General features: G+C 40.6%; 1 protein-coding gene across 1 annotated transcript; it reads right to left on the bottom strand.

The window, feature by feature from the left end:
* Window positions 1–5102: 5102 nt before the first annotated feature.
* Window positions 5103–12444, bottom strand: LOC110484900 (serine/threonine-protein phosphatase 4 regulatory subunit 3B). Its single transcript, XM_031504518.2, has 11 exons — window positions 11896–12444; window positions 11239–11316; window positions 10923–11036; window positions 9995–10111; window positions 9675–9806; window positions 8929–9031; window positions 8321–8479; window positions 7468–7637; window positions 7003–7142; window positions 6390–6558; window positions 5103–5186 (listed from the first exon to the last, which is right to left on the bottom strand). Exons 1-11 carry the CDS (start codon window positions 12442–12444, stop codon window positions 5103–5105), a joined length of 1815 nt encoding a protein of 604 aa, XP_031360378.2.
* Window positions 12445–14701: the final 2257 nt, after the last annotated feature.

Below are 14701 nucleotides of genomic sequence, written 5' to 3'. Positions count from 1 at the left end.
GGAACATGGGAAACTGAATCAATTTGGCATCTAAAAGAGAGGGTTAAAACTGTGATAAATTTACTGGATGTGTCCACATTGCAGTAGTGGCAATAAATATACCCAAGGACCATAGTGGGATCTCTGTAGCTGTACTGTACAGTCACAGTAACATGTGTTTGGCATGTTAATTAACTCAGGAGTTATCACAGCTTTCAGAGCTAATTTTGCAGAGAGCACTGAGTCCTGGTTTTGCTTAAAACACCTTGCAGAACCCAACCCAAGGGCAGGAACTGCACCACTGAAATACCATGGATTATGATTTATTAAATACTTGTGAGACAACAGGCCAGCATCAACACATCAACAGTGCACACCTGAGCTCAGACACCATGTACATGTTCTGATTTCTCTTATTTGTTTTCCAAGAAAAGACATGGTTTTCTGTAGCTTAGATTTGCTTCAAGCTACAACAACCTGCAGTTGAGGTGCCAGCTTCAATAATGTTTCAAGGCAGTTGGACTTCTTCAGTTCCTCACACTTCTGCTCTGGAATATTCCTGGGGATAGCTGTGAAATTTCAACTGATTTGCACTGATCCAGGATATTGCCTTGGACTTCTTCATGGATACAGAGATAAATAGGACTTACTGCAGAGAAAATAAAGTAGATGTCTAATTTAGTGGGTATTTGTATTGTTTCTAGAAGAATTTGGATGAAGATTGATTTGTCTCTGAGTGGGCAACATTAGACATGTCCCCAGATGGTGACAATGCAATGAGAGAAGGGGGTGTGCACAAAGCAAATGTATGGAATCAGACTGTGCACTCTTTCCACAGTCTTGTGATATTTCACTGTCACAAAGTCTGATGTTTAATCTTGGCCTGTTGCTATGCCTAAGTGCCAAGTTAGAAAAAATAAGCCAAACAGAAAAAGAATAAAGATTCATTTATGTGAAAAAAAAATGCTTCTCTCCACATCTGATAAATAGCCAGGTAGGCAGAGCTGAAGGATCTCCATGTCAAATGAATATTTGAGGTACTGAAAAATAAATTTCAGTGAATTACAGTGAAAGGATGCTAAATGTAGCTTCATTTTTTATTCCTACTGGGCATGAAAAAAGTTTATATACAATAAAATCACTACATAAAACTACAACATGTATGAGATTTAAGCTTAGTAACTTGCCTTTCCATTGGTTTTCCCAATTTTGATAAAACAGATTAATCACTGTAGAGTTCCTCCTTATTTGGAATAAAAGGGCTCAATATCCACTAATTTTTATTTCCTGATTTCTCATATTTGTCTTGTTAAACGAGCTCAGTTGTTTGTAACCTTACCCCACTGATGCCATGGCAAATATCTATCAGGAAATCACTTTTCCTCAGAATTGCTCAGCCCACAAGATTAATAAAGGCAGACCACATGGACATCCAACACGCATTTCTTGGCACTCTAAAAAACCTCCTGCCATAAAACACCCTCCAGTTTCTTCCTTTGTCTTCCTCAACTATTACTTTTTTTCAATTTCTGAGCATCATCCATCATCATCTTAGCTCACACATGTTGGTTTTCCCCTGTGACTTTCCTGTGACTTCTTATGGTGGGACCTTTCTTCTCCTTTTATAGGTGGGGGCACTGCAGCAGAATATGATGTCAAGATGAGAAAAGGTGTAGGCAGCTGTGGGCCTCTTCCAGAGTACAGGAGAAGGAGGATGACAAATATTATGATACAACAGAAAATTAGGAAATAATTTAAAAACAAAACAAAAACAAACCACCCAAAAAACAAATAACCCCCCAAAAAAAACCCAAAAATCCAAAATACCAAAAAATATACCAAAAATCACCCCATTTAATTTGGCTTGGGCATTTGAGGAATCTAATGTTTTGAATACTTTCAGGGAATAAAAAGAATAAATTGTATAATCACTCTTAATAGCTTTTCTGACATCTAGGTAATTCGTGTTGAAGCTGTGTTTTATTTCACTAGACAGTAACCACAGAATCCAGAAATCAAACAAAAAAGAGCTCTCAGTGATAGAAGCATGGTGATATGGCACAGAACAATTCTCTCTGCCTTTGTTATCTGTGACCACCAGAAATACAGCCAGGAAGAGAGAGAACACCAAGGTTGCTTTAAGATGTGTATTAACTCTCAGACAACAGCAGAAATACATCTGCAACAAACTTTTGAAACAAAGAATTACTTTATGTGACACCTTCTGAGGATGAAACTGCATTTTCTTCTCCATACATACAGCTAAATGTTGAATATAAGCTGTCAGTAGAGAGAAGGCTCTAGAAAATAAGTAGCTTTATGTGGTTGAGCAGTCTGCAAGGCAGTGTCTAGCACACAGATGAGGGTCACCCAAAACAAGCCCTTCTGATCCCACAGCTAGCTGGAAAATACAGAAAAGCCATATATTTAGTGCATTCCTGAACCTTCACTTGCACAAATACAAACTTTTTTGTCCACTCATACATTGAACCTTTAGAGATAAAACCACCCAGATTTTTGCTGCTTTCTGGAGTCAAGAAACACAACCAGTGTAAGGGTTGCACATTAATTTTGCTCAGAGAAATGTTGGCCTTTTTGCACTTCTCTAATTTGGAATAGGACAGTGAGACAACATGAGCTATACTAAATAGCCATGAAGAAGTGTTTGTAACCTGGTTTACTTTCCATGCAGAGAGATTTACTTAACTCCTGTAACAGAGGGATTTCTCTAGTAGAGAGAAATCTTCTTAAACAGATGATTCAGAGAAGCACTTTGAACTCATGATTTCATAGATCCTGCACTCTCTCTTAGTGTGGTTGAAATTTCCCTGTATGTGTGGCAGGGCAGGTGATATCTGTTCACACATTTGAAGTAAACAACTCAAATATTTTAAAGTCTAGAGTACCATTAAAAGGCCAGTCTTGGTCAAGAGCCATCATACAGTTGTTACATTTATTCTAGTTTGATTGGTTTTGTTTTGTTTTGTTTTTAATATAAATTTATTTTCAGCATAAAATGTCTCCACTTAACTAAATTTTATCCATTTTCAATTTACCTAATTTTGCATTTCAATCATGATCCACAGCACTTCATCTCATTTCAGGGAAAATCTTACCTGATTTCTTCATCCCTTCTCTCCAGACACAGTAATTATCAGCTCTGAGAAGTCAAGAGGGCAGCTCCTCACAGAAACCTTAAGAATAAGTGATTTAAAAATTTGTATAACAAACTATTCTAGATATAATAATTAATTTTCCCCCTGAGCTATAAGGTTTGGGAGCTGAACGTTTTTTCTATACTGTTGAATAAAAAATGAGTTTCTGTTACAGGCTTCTAAAGAAAGTGCTCTGACAAATATGTTACAGATTTCTGCAGAAGTGATTTGGGTTGGTAGTGCAGCTCATTTCTTCTTATTTTCTTTTCTCATTTCATACCTAGCCAAGATGACAAGAGTATAAAATCTTAGTTTTCACAAGCACATAGTATGTGGTTCAAATAGACATGGAATGTTTTTGGAAAACCCTATTTTCCTGATGAAAGATGAAGTGTCACATTAATGGGGATTGCTGCAGCTTAATGGAATAAATGCTACATCTATGATAACCAATAACTTAACCAATGAATGGCTAAAATGCTTTTTAGCTCTTAATCTGTGACCTACGCTTTAGGCTCCCATCAATCTCGGGGATATTTTTTCCCCACAGCTGAACGGAAAAATAAAAACATTTTTCTATTGAAAAGTCTTATTTTACATAGGTAAAAAATTTGCTCTGTTCTTTTTTTTTCCTTTTTGGGAGTTTTCAAATGGTTAAATCCTTTCTCTGTATTCCTCAGCCAAGAAGTGACATGTTGCTGATGAATTTTAGAAGGACAAGGCATTTAGAGGGGTGGGTGCTGCCATCACCTGCCAAGTTGCCTTCCATGGAAAAACCAAATAAATGGGAGTGCTTCCAGCCCTCCAGGACAGGAGGACAGTGCACTGCTGGAGAAATCCAAGCTGGCTTCACCCTGATTATTCAGGGTGTCTTTCAGTTCAAAGGCAAAGAAGTTGGAAGGAAGCAACTTGGCTTTGAGAAGCTCATCACAGACCCCAAGAAAAGATGGATGTTTTGAGAATAAATTGCATCATCAATAAGCCAAAAGGTTTGTTTTCTAATTTTACACTTAGTTTTACAGAACTTTCAGACAAGCAATATCAGTATTTCAAATTATATGGATATTGACTTTCCAGAATGCTGGAAACTCACTGATGTGTTCAGCAGCGGGGCTGCTGAGCATCCCTGGTGTGCAGATTCATTCAACCACTGGTCTCAGCCTCTTGAGAGCCTCTAGACAACCAGATATCCGCTAAAAATAAAGCAACTTCAGGCAAAAGTAATTGCTTTAATTGCAAAATTTGAGATGTCACCTGCAATTCAGTTTCAAAAGAGTAGAAATCCTTTTAAAACCCTGCTCTGGCTGGGTCCTGGAAGATTGAAAGTGAAGCCAAGTGTGGGGTTACCCTCTGCACAGGGCATGGCATCACTGACTACAGCAGTAACTCACAGGAAAAGAAGCAAACCCACCCAGTCAGGTTTCATGTAACTTTTTATTAAAATAGTACTTACAAATAACAGATCTTACAAAATTACAGAGCCCAGTTTTAGTTCCTGAATTTTACAGCTCAGCTTTAATATTGCCACATATTTACAAATGGTGTAAAACAAGTACATTGGGATCTTTAATACAAAATAAACTTGTTTGAGGGAACAAACTATCTTATTTATCTATACAGAAAGCAATTTTTTTAAGCTACAATTGAAACAAGCTACTACCTTAAACTAAATACTAACTAAATCTCCAAAACATAGAAATGGCTTCATATTAAACTATTCCATGAGAAATGGACCTCACATATGTTACTATATATTGCTACTATATTTTGTAATATTAATTATATTACTTATATTATATTACATTCTAAAAATATATAACCACTACATTGCACTATTACTATATAATAATATATATTATAAGAGAGATCTATGTGATGGATTGCAGCTGGTTCTGTATTTTAACATGAAACAGTTGCAGCACTGGAAAATCCACAATAAAAGTTCATATTTTACAATTTACGTTTCCTTTAGGAGTCCAGACGAGCTCTTTTCTTTGGTGATGTCCCATCATCTTCACCATCAGGATAGCCAAATACTTCAAATAGACCTCTCTGCCAATTAAAAAAAAGGTAAAAAAATGAAGTTCCCACAGTGAAAAAATACATGCTGCACATGTGTTTTGTCCTCAAGTCTTAGGGGTGAGCAATAAAATTCTTGCCACCGTTTTCTGTAGCTGCTTGGAAGGTAAGATTCAAAAAATGCTCAACTGTCAAAGGCATAAAAGATTTATCACTCTCTGTCAGAATCAGAGGTACTGATGATTCTGAGATGTAGAAAGTCTCTGTCTGTCAGCCCCGCTGCCAAAGCAGAAGCCATAATTGGTCTGTGCTGGTTCCAAGGTTGTTTATTCTGTTTATCTCTCACATGTTCTGCTGCCCTGCCCAGCTCTGTCCTGCAGGGCAGCGTGTGGGGCTCTGCCCTCAGTGGGATGTTACAAACATTAAATACCAGAAATTCCCTGGGCTGGATTTACAATAACGTGCCAATATCTGTCACCTACGTTGGACAGTGTGTCCCCAGCCTGAACCTACAGAAAAATGCCAACACCACAGTGAAACATGGAGGGCATGGAGAAGGAGAAAAAGGACAAGACACACCCAATTTCCTCCATCTTGTCCCCTTTGAACCCCTCATCTAGAATCCTAAAATTTTACTTTTGCACCGTGCCACACTTAATTATTACTCATATCAAACACTCAGAGCTTGTAATTGATCCTGTAAGATTGAAAACTCTTTTCCATGGACAGAGATCACAGCCAGTGTCTTTGGGGGCTCTGTACAGGGGGGTTCCTGACCCCCTGCCAGGGTCCCAGACCTGCCAGGGCAGCCAGAGGGAAGTTCTGGATTCCCACACACTTCCTGCATTTTATCTGCTTAAAAACACTTATTAATTCCCTGATGGGAGACAGATTCCACAAAAGGCAATCTCATCTGTATATCACACACACAGGGCACCAGCTGAGCAGGGACGAAAGCCAAGGAGTAGCAACAGTTCAAGCATGCAGAAGAGGCAAAATTAACCTGTGCTGACCAGATTACCAGCAGACTCCAGTCCTGCCTTATCCTCCTTGAACCCTACCCCAGACTAGTCAGGGTTTCACTCTTGGTGAAACTAGTCAGGGATTTGGGTGAATTTGTCCCCAACTAAGGTACCCTGTACAAGGCTATTGCTGACATTACACCCAGTAAAGCTCCACGAGGCTGCTCTGCTGTCCTGCATGAGGACAGGAGCTTCCCTAAAAGTTCTCTCCCACCTTGGGGGCTTTCTCCACTGTGTTCTGGGTTGTGTACATTGGATAGGAGCCACTGGAGCTTGCTGGTGATGCTGGTGCTGCCTTCTCTTCACTGAGCTGCACATCTTCATCCACCTGTGAGACTGCTGCTTCTTTGACAAATGTCTCACCAGCCAACGTGACGGGGATGCTGCAAGAGACATGGGACAAATGATGGAAGCTTTGCCTGATGTTTCAGACTCAGCCAGGTCATAAATGGCTTCCAAAGCTTTAGAATTAATTGCCTTGGAGAAGACAATCCAGCTCCATCCCTGCTTCCACCCTCACCATAAGCTTCACGAATACCCAGGTGATAATGAGGCAGACTGAATCCTAACTCAGAAGAACAAAGCAAGATTCTGCCCTTCATCAGCTGAGAATTTTCTGAGCAGAACATTTAATCTACTGACATCAGCTCTACTCAAACAAAGGTAGATGGGGGTTTACTCTAACCCAAGAAGTTTTCAGCCAAAATGAAATCCAACCCCAATCCCAGCCACCTGCTTCTGCTGCTCTGTGGGAAATTAAAACCCAACCAGTAGGCCTGCAGAATGGCAGTCACTGACAGCCTCATAAGGCAGAAACTGGGCCATACCTGTTCAGTTGCTTGTTTTGCTGGTCTTTTTTGTGCTCATATTTTGTCTTCAGTCCCTGGAATGTGTGAATGTATTTGACAGATTCCAGTGCATCAGAGAAGTTCTCAACTATATGTGCAATAAGGATCTGAATATCCTCCTGAATAAGAACAAAACAGGGTTTCAGTCTCAAATGTTCACACACAGAAAGTCAGAAAGCTTTTAACTTTATTTTGAAAACTAACTGATTCCTTGTCCAGAACCAAAATATTCTTTTCAAGAACAAATGGGAAGCAATCAGATTTATTCTGAGGAAAAAAGATGAGCTCTAGAAAGAATTATTAAACTTCCCTTAGAAATGGGCAATAGACAATAAACGTCCCAGTCCCATTTGTGACCCTTTCAGTAAAACAGGATGTTTGATATTTTGGAAAATCTATGAGGTGCTGGATGTGCTGGTGCTGAGGCTGCTCTGCTGAACTCACCTTTTGGATGAATTCAAACAGCTCCATGGAGGCAGACTTGAGCAGGTTGCACTTATTCCTGTTGTCCAACACAGCGTTTACTACTGGCTCAAAGAGGTTTCCCCGAGTGATGTAGCGGTTGTAAAGTTCATCTTTCAGGCCAATTATCCTCCTCAGAAAGCGAAGAGCACCTGGGTGAAGAAAGACATCCAAGCATTCAACCACCACATGCCAGGATCTCACCTTCTTGTGGAAGAGTTGAAAAACCTGGCGTTATCCCAAGAGGAAGATGCACCCCCAAAGTGCAGAAGCAGACTTATTGATAGGTCACTTTTCTTTCCTTCTTGGACTTTCCTGCATATTTGAAGGTCATCAGAAACCATGGATTTCTTTCTCAAGTACAGCAGTAATACATTCCATCATGCATAAAGATAAACTATTAACTCCCCACCATGCTTTTGTCCTTGTTCCCCTCCCAGAACCAGCCCTAAGTCTTTAAAATCCTGGTTCACAGAATTTCATTCACTCTCCATGAGAAGAACCAGATTTAGGACATTATTAAGAAAGGACACAATTTCCACTGAAAAAGGCAAGAAACAAAGGATCCTGTCATGAAGATTTGAAAGGATTCCTGTAGACTTCAAAAGAGACAACAATCCCCTTCCCACAAGAAACTGCATTGGTCTGTGCTTACAGACAGCCAATACCTCCTTTTTTCCTTAATTAAGTTTTTCCTTAAATTACTTAATTGTAGCCTGTAAAACACAGCAAATGAACAGGAATTCTGAGTTCAAGTGTACATTGGTACTGCTACACCTTCCACACAGGACACACAAAGCCTTGAAAAAGGAAATCACGACAGTTCCATACTCACACAAGGCCAGAAATTTGTGTTTGGATTTCATCAAGACCAATGTTCGTCTTAGGAGATCTTTCTTGATGATGAAAATCTTCATGTGATACTTGTGCCGTTCCACACAAAAAGACAGCAGCTCCAAAACTGAGGCAAGTGTTTCTGCTGTTTGATAATTATCTAGAAGAAAAATTAATTCCATAAGTTGTACAAAAAAAAAAAAAGTACCATCAAAGTACACTGTGCTCAATTGCTATTGCAGTTCCTGACATATTTTTAGTGGGCTTTTGTTTTACTGGATTGATTTGGGAAGCAGGGCATTGGGTCAGAAGGAAAAATCCAAACACAACTGTGGCTTTTTTGCCTTTACAGTAAATATTCTTTAAAATTAGACTTGTAAAACCATGACATTATTCTCAATATACACGAAGGAAGTTCATCTTTGCAAAATACTCCATCAAGTTATGTCAGCATTCACAGCTTCAGGAAAGGGATATGAAAATCCTGCCCCCAGAATCCCTGGGGACTTGCTTGCAGCAAGTGTATTCCCAGCAGGCATCACAGGTCTATTGCTGTTACCAGGACTGTAAGGCCCTTCAAAGGGAAAAAAAAATCAAAATTGTCATTACCTATTTCATACCATTCTTCTGATGTATCAGCCAGAAGCGGTGCTGTAAGAACATGAATGTAACGGTCGTAGAAGATATCGAGAAATTCGAATATTTCTAAACTCTAAAACAAAAATAATTTCATTAAACATTGGAATTCACATACAACCTTTTAAATAACAGAGTAGTAACAGAAGAAACAGCCTACAAAGAATTCTACTGGGTTTTTTGGATTTGCAGCACTGTTCACACAAGATCAATTTCTTTATTTTGGGACAAACTTGTGTTTCTTGTGTCTCCAAACAAGCTAGCTGTCACTAAAAGAATTCCCAGCATGGATGCTGGGAATATATACTGGAAAAAACACCAATGACTCAAAGTGCTTGATATAGTGTCCTTAAACCATTCTGAAGTGTACCTAGTTTTGCTCAGAACAACCTGTAAGACATTTTACAGGTATTCTGGTACTTAACAATGGATTAAAATCTTTCAGGATTTACCATCCAGATGGAGAGAGCTACGGTCAGAAAGTGCTATGGCACGGACACATGGGATTGTGTGGTTTAATGCTGGCATGATGCCCCAGACACATACCTTTCAGCAGAAAAATTAGATTATTTTTTGTCCTATTTAAAGTCACTATCAGACCACACTCCACTCAGTTAAAAAAATCCTATAATTTTTTATCCTCTGCCCACAGTAACAGCAATAGAGAATACCAGGCTTTTAAGTTTGCCATGTTTTCACTGCCATTCATGTTCTCTTACACTAGCTGTGGCCAGCATTTTCTTTGGATCAATCAGAGCACACAAAATCTCCATTAACTGATTATCTCCTCCAAATTCAGGGTCAGGACGACAGATTATCTGCTCAATGACCTCAGTGATGAGTTGGGTATCCTGCAAAAAAAAACCCAAAGAAAGAAATCACAAAATAATTATTCACAAGGATGGAATGAGTTCCCTACTTTCTGCAATTTTTAAAAAAATAAAACAAAACACAGGAATTTAGGTTTTATTTTGCTGGTTATTTTCCTGTTTGCCCTAAAAGGGTTATATTCAACAAACTCCAAGCCACTTTTACTTACATTCTCACTCTGCTGGGCCTCTTGCATTACAAATTTTTGGATGGTGGCTGGACTAAATTCTACTAGATAAGACAATATATCTGTAGCAGCAGATCTAACTTGCACATCATCCATTCCCTCACAAAAAAAAAAAAAAAGAAAAAAAAAAAAGAGGTTAATTTGTTAGAGTAAATAAAGTTTGGCATTTATTATCACATGTAGCTGCAAAGAAGAGGCAGTTTAAAAACTGGAGAACATTTCATTGCAAAAAATTTAATGAGAAACACAATAATGTGGTTACAGAAAAACAAGGAACTAGGCAAATCCTTTCCCTACTATGTTCCTCCTTTGGAAAGGACACAAGGTTTTCTGTGTATTTCAGAGCCCTAACTTAAGCAGGAAACATTCACAATGTCCTACTTACTTAAATATCAAAGACTTTATTGATTTTCTAAGCCTTCTATCTACTATTTTTTAATTTTGTACCTAAGGACAACTGTACAAATCAAGCTGAACCACAGTTTCTGTGCCCATTTACAGGCAACAAGAATCCAGAATTTTCCTTAAGGGATGTGATTTTATCTGATAATAGAAAACAACAATCAAGCTTCCACATGAAAAAGTCTTTTTCACCTTTTGGCTACCTTGTCACAAGGACTCCATGGCCCTTAGACTACTCCATCATGAAGTCTGAAAAGTAAAAATAGTAAGAGCAGTCAAGCCAGGCTACTCCAGAGCAGAACTGGACATTACCAGATCTGGATTCTGGACATTACCAGAAACCTCCACTCTTAGCAGAGTAAAACTTTCCAATCAGACTTACAGAAAGGTGCTCAGCAGACTAAAAACAAAACCAAACCAAATCAAACAAAACAAAAATAAACCCCAACCACTATATGGCTGTGGGCTTTTCTAGTTTTATTAAAACCAGTTCTAAGTTTTCACTTACCATTAACATTTCAAGAATTGGAAGAAATCTCAACTTTGACAAAGTTTGAAGAAATTCATCTCTTTTCTCAGGTAATGTTAAAGAAAAGGCACAGAATTCCTTGAAAAACTTCATCTGGTGCACAAGAGAAAAGAAAAATGTTTTTGTGTATTTGAGTCAGAAAACTCTCTGAAAGAAAGAAGCAGTTACAATTTTACTGGGGGCTGTACTGCCTGATTCTCCAGAAGTACTTCTAAGACTGCAGAACTCTCAGAACAGTTTTACTTCATCCCTCTTATTTAAAGCCTTTGAGGAACCACCCAGACTGCTGACTTACCAATTCACATTGTTGCTCACCAGCTGTAGCTCCATTTGTTAATTGTGCAAAAACTTCAGGCAAAAATTCCTCATCTTTCTGTGAAGCACACAAAGAGAACAAAAATTACTCAGTGCCTTCTGAAAACTGAAATCTGATTGCTTTTCAGATTCACATCCTCTGCTGGTGTAAGATATTTAAGGATATATAGGCCAACACTACACTTCTTGTAAAGCGTTTCATTATTTAGACTCCAAGAAACCCAGGAATATCTTCATCTCTCAAGGGTTTTGGCACTTTCTGCCATGTCTGTCTACCCATTTCTCTGCACCCCTTTACATGGAAAACAGTGTAGTAAATGTCCTTGGAATGAAATACCAGAAGTTACATGTTCCTTAAATAGTTATACAAAACCAGCTCCAAAGTTTTGCTTGGCAATCAAAGAGGACTTTATCTTGTTACAGCCCATAAAAAGTATTAAGATATTCACCTGAAATTTATCAATTTGAAAATACAAAAAATCCAAGGGATCAGAAAGAAGGGAAAGCATTCAAAACATTGTGCGAATGAAAGTGCCTGTGATTAACTTATACAGTGTTCACCAGCTTTAAATAATTTCCAAACTAGAGCCAGAGGGATCTCTACAGATCCCACCTAAGCCTCATTAACCTCACTTACCTGCAATGCATGTAAAATCTCCTCTTTGCTGGAGCTGATGAAGGAATTGAGGGTAGAAAGAAAACCCACTTCAACATCTGATGGGTTAGGCATGATGATGGTGTGAATGTACTGTGCCCTGGATGTCTGGCGGATTTTTTGCCTGAGTTCAGGGTCTCTGATGGGAATAACCTCCTGAAGCTTTGCTGTTTTGGTCAAGAATTCCCTGTGCCATCCTGGCTGAGCCAAAGAAGGATCATATTCAAGGCATCCAACAACACCCAGAATACACTCATCAGAAAACATCACCTCGAACAGAATGGCTTTGTCCAGGTACAAAATTCCTCTCACAATGTCAAACAGAAGATGCAAGCCTTCAGTGTTCTTTACACTCTCACAGACTTGGAAAAGCTGTAGCAGCTTTGGAATATAGCCTTCATTCCTCAAGGCCAGCGCTAGCTTTTTCTTACGGATGCGTGAGAGGCGAACAGAAGCCACCAGCTCTGCGATCTCACCAAGTCTGTGGAGTTCACAGGTGGGAAGGTCCATCAAATGACTGATTCTACCCATGTCTTTAGGCATTCCTCTTCTGACTCGAGAAGGTGCAGGGTGACTGCCAAATGACACCAATACCCAAAGGGGACGAGAGGGAAGCAGGGCAGGAGCCCACACTGCAGTGCCCTCCTGCTGCTCTGCGCCTGCAGCTGCCTCAGGTGCTCTGCAGTCCCTGTGATGTCACCTGGATCTGAGCCTGCTGGTTGGTCCGTCTCTCTAACTCCCAGGCTCCAGAATGTTGGGCTCATGACTGGCCAGGGTCAAGTGACCAACGGCTGCTGGCTGCTGTTGGCCTTTTAGAACTTCTAGAGCCCCTTCCAGAACCTGCAGAAGGTTCTGGAGAGGGCCTCGTCCCAGGGGCAGGCAGGGAAGAGGGGAAGAGCTTAAGCTGTTTCTACTGGATACTAGGAAGAAATGCTGGACAATAAGAGTGGTCAGGCACTGGCACAGGTTGCCCAGAGAGGTTGTGGTTGCCTCATCCTTGGAAGTGTTGAAGGCCAGGCTAGATGGGGCCTTGAGCTACATGGTCTAGTAGAAGGTGTCCCTGCCTATTGCAGGGGTGTTGGAACCAGATGAGCTTTTAGGTCCCTTCCAAACCTAGCTATGATCAAATTGTCATCATGGAAGCATGCTGGGACACTTCCCAAACTGCCCTGCAGCTGGGGGCTATGGGCTTTTCAGAAGCAAGAGGCTAGGAAGGGAGGGGAGGTCAGTGTTAAGGAAACTTCCCTGTCCAACCACGCAAGAGCTGCTCTGGAGCCACTCTCACATCACCTCACTTGGGACCAAAGGTCTTCCCAGCTGTATTCTCCACTCCCACAAAGTCAGACAAGGTTTCCTTACCAGCTTAGCCCTGGGTTTCCCATAGCAGAGTCTCAGGTGTCCAGATCCTCAAAACAGTTTAACCATGATGCAGTAACTAAATAACAAAATAACAACTCGAGCTGGTGCCTCTGAGGAGGAACCTTGAATAAAGAAACTCGTGTGCTTTTATCCCCTCGCTGTCTGATGTGAAGGTCTGGGCTCATCAGCTCCTACTGTGCCCCTGAGTCTCCTGATGCCCCACAGGTCCCTGCAAAGGGCAGGTCATGGTCCCTTGCCTTGGGCTTGGGCTCCTGCCCCCTCAGAGCTCAACCTGCATCTTGTACTGCAGCTGCATCCCGAGTTCAGCTGCACTGAATGTAGTCTTTAACACCCACCTCACCAACACCTGCTGAGAAGGTGATGCAGCTGCCTGCAAGCTACCAGGGCACTCCTGGAGCGTGTAGAGGACAACTTCCTCATCCAGGCATTGGACAAGCCATCCAGAGGCCGTGGATGCCCCATCCCTGGAAGTGTGGAAGGCCAGGCTGGATGTCTAGTGGGAAGCATCCCTGCCCATGGCTGAGGGGTTGGAACTGGGTGATTTTTAAGGTCCCTCCTCGTGAAAATCATTATATGATCATCCTGGCAACAACTCCAGCTTGGGATTGCTGGAATCCTCCGGGCTGATACATCTGAATGCTGTGTTCCAGTAACTCCATCAGGGAGATTCATCACCACTGACACCAAATTGTTCCACCCCAACGCAGAGAAAAGAGACTTTATGAGTATGTAGGAATTTCAATGGAAAGAAAAGGCTGATCACCAAAATCCCAGCCTTGGGTGAAACATTCTCTGTAAAAACTGCTTGCACTGGGAGGGGTGTGTGGGCAGAGGGGGAACCTCTGCTGGAGTGGTCAAACCTGTGACCCACCCAGTGCCAATCCCAGGCTCAGCATTGTCCTTTTTTTTGTGGCTGGCTCAGACAGAATTCAATCACTATAATAAAATTTTATTTTTAATTCAGCTGGATCAATTTTTATCCATAACACCATCACATGGTCAGCTGTTGTTTTTCTCTTTCTTTGGCATTTTGAGGTTTTCTTTTGTTACAGTATGAGTGTGTGTAGGGGGAGGTGTCATTGTTTAACATAGCTTGGTTTTTAGAATTAAAGAAAGTGGCTTCTCCAGAGTCCATTCCCCAGCTCTTGCATGTACTAATAGTCATGGAATTCTTCATTGGTGGAAACCAAGAGTACCATCTCCCCAGTATTGCCATTACAAAGAACACACTGATACAAACAACACAGAAATGTGCCACTAAAAAAAATGTTAGACTCCAAGGCCAGCTTTAGCTGAGCAGATGATATTCTAGCTATTCAGTGGAAAAATACTAATGCAATTTTTTTCTTGATCCTCTGCAACTAGTTATCAAGCAGGGCTGGTCTGTCTTCTGCTGGGGAAGAGAAGT

The sequence above is a fragment of the Lonchura striata genome, chromosome 3 (genome assembly GCF_046129695.1).
Source record: "Lonchura striata isolate bLonStr1 chromosome 3, bLonStr1.mat, whole genome shotgun sequence".
NCBI lineage: Eukaryota > Metazoa > Chordata > Aves > Passeriformes > Estrildidae > Lonchura > Lonchura striata.
This window is presented reverse-complemented; position numbering and strand designations above follow the sequence as displayed.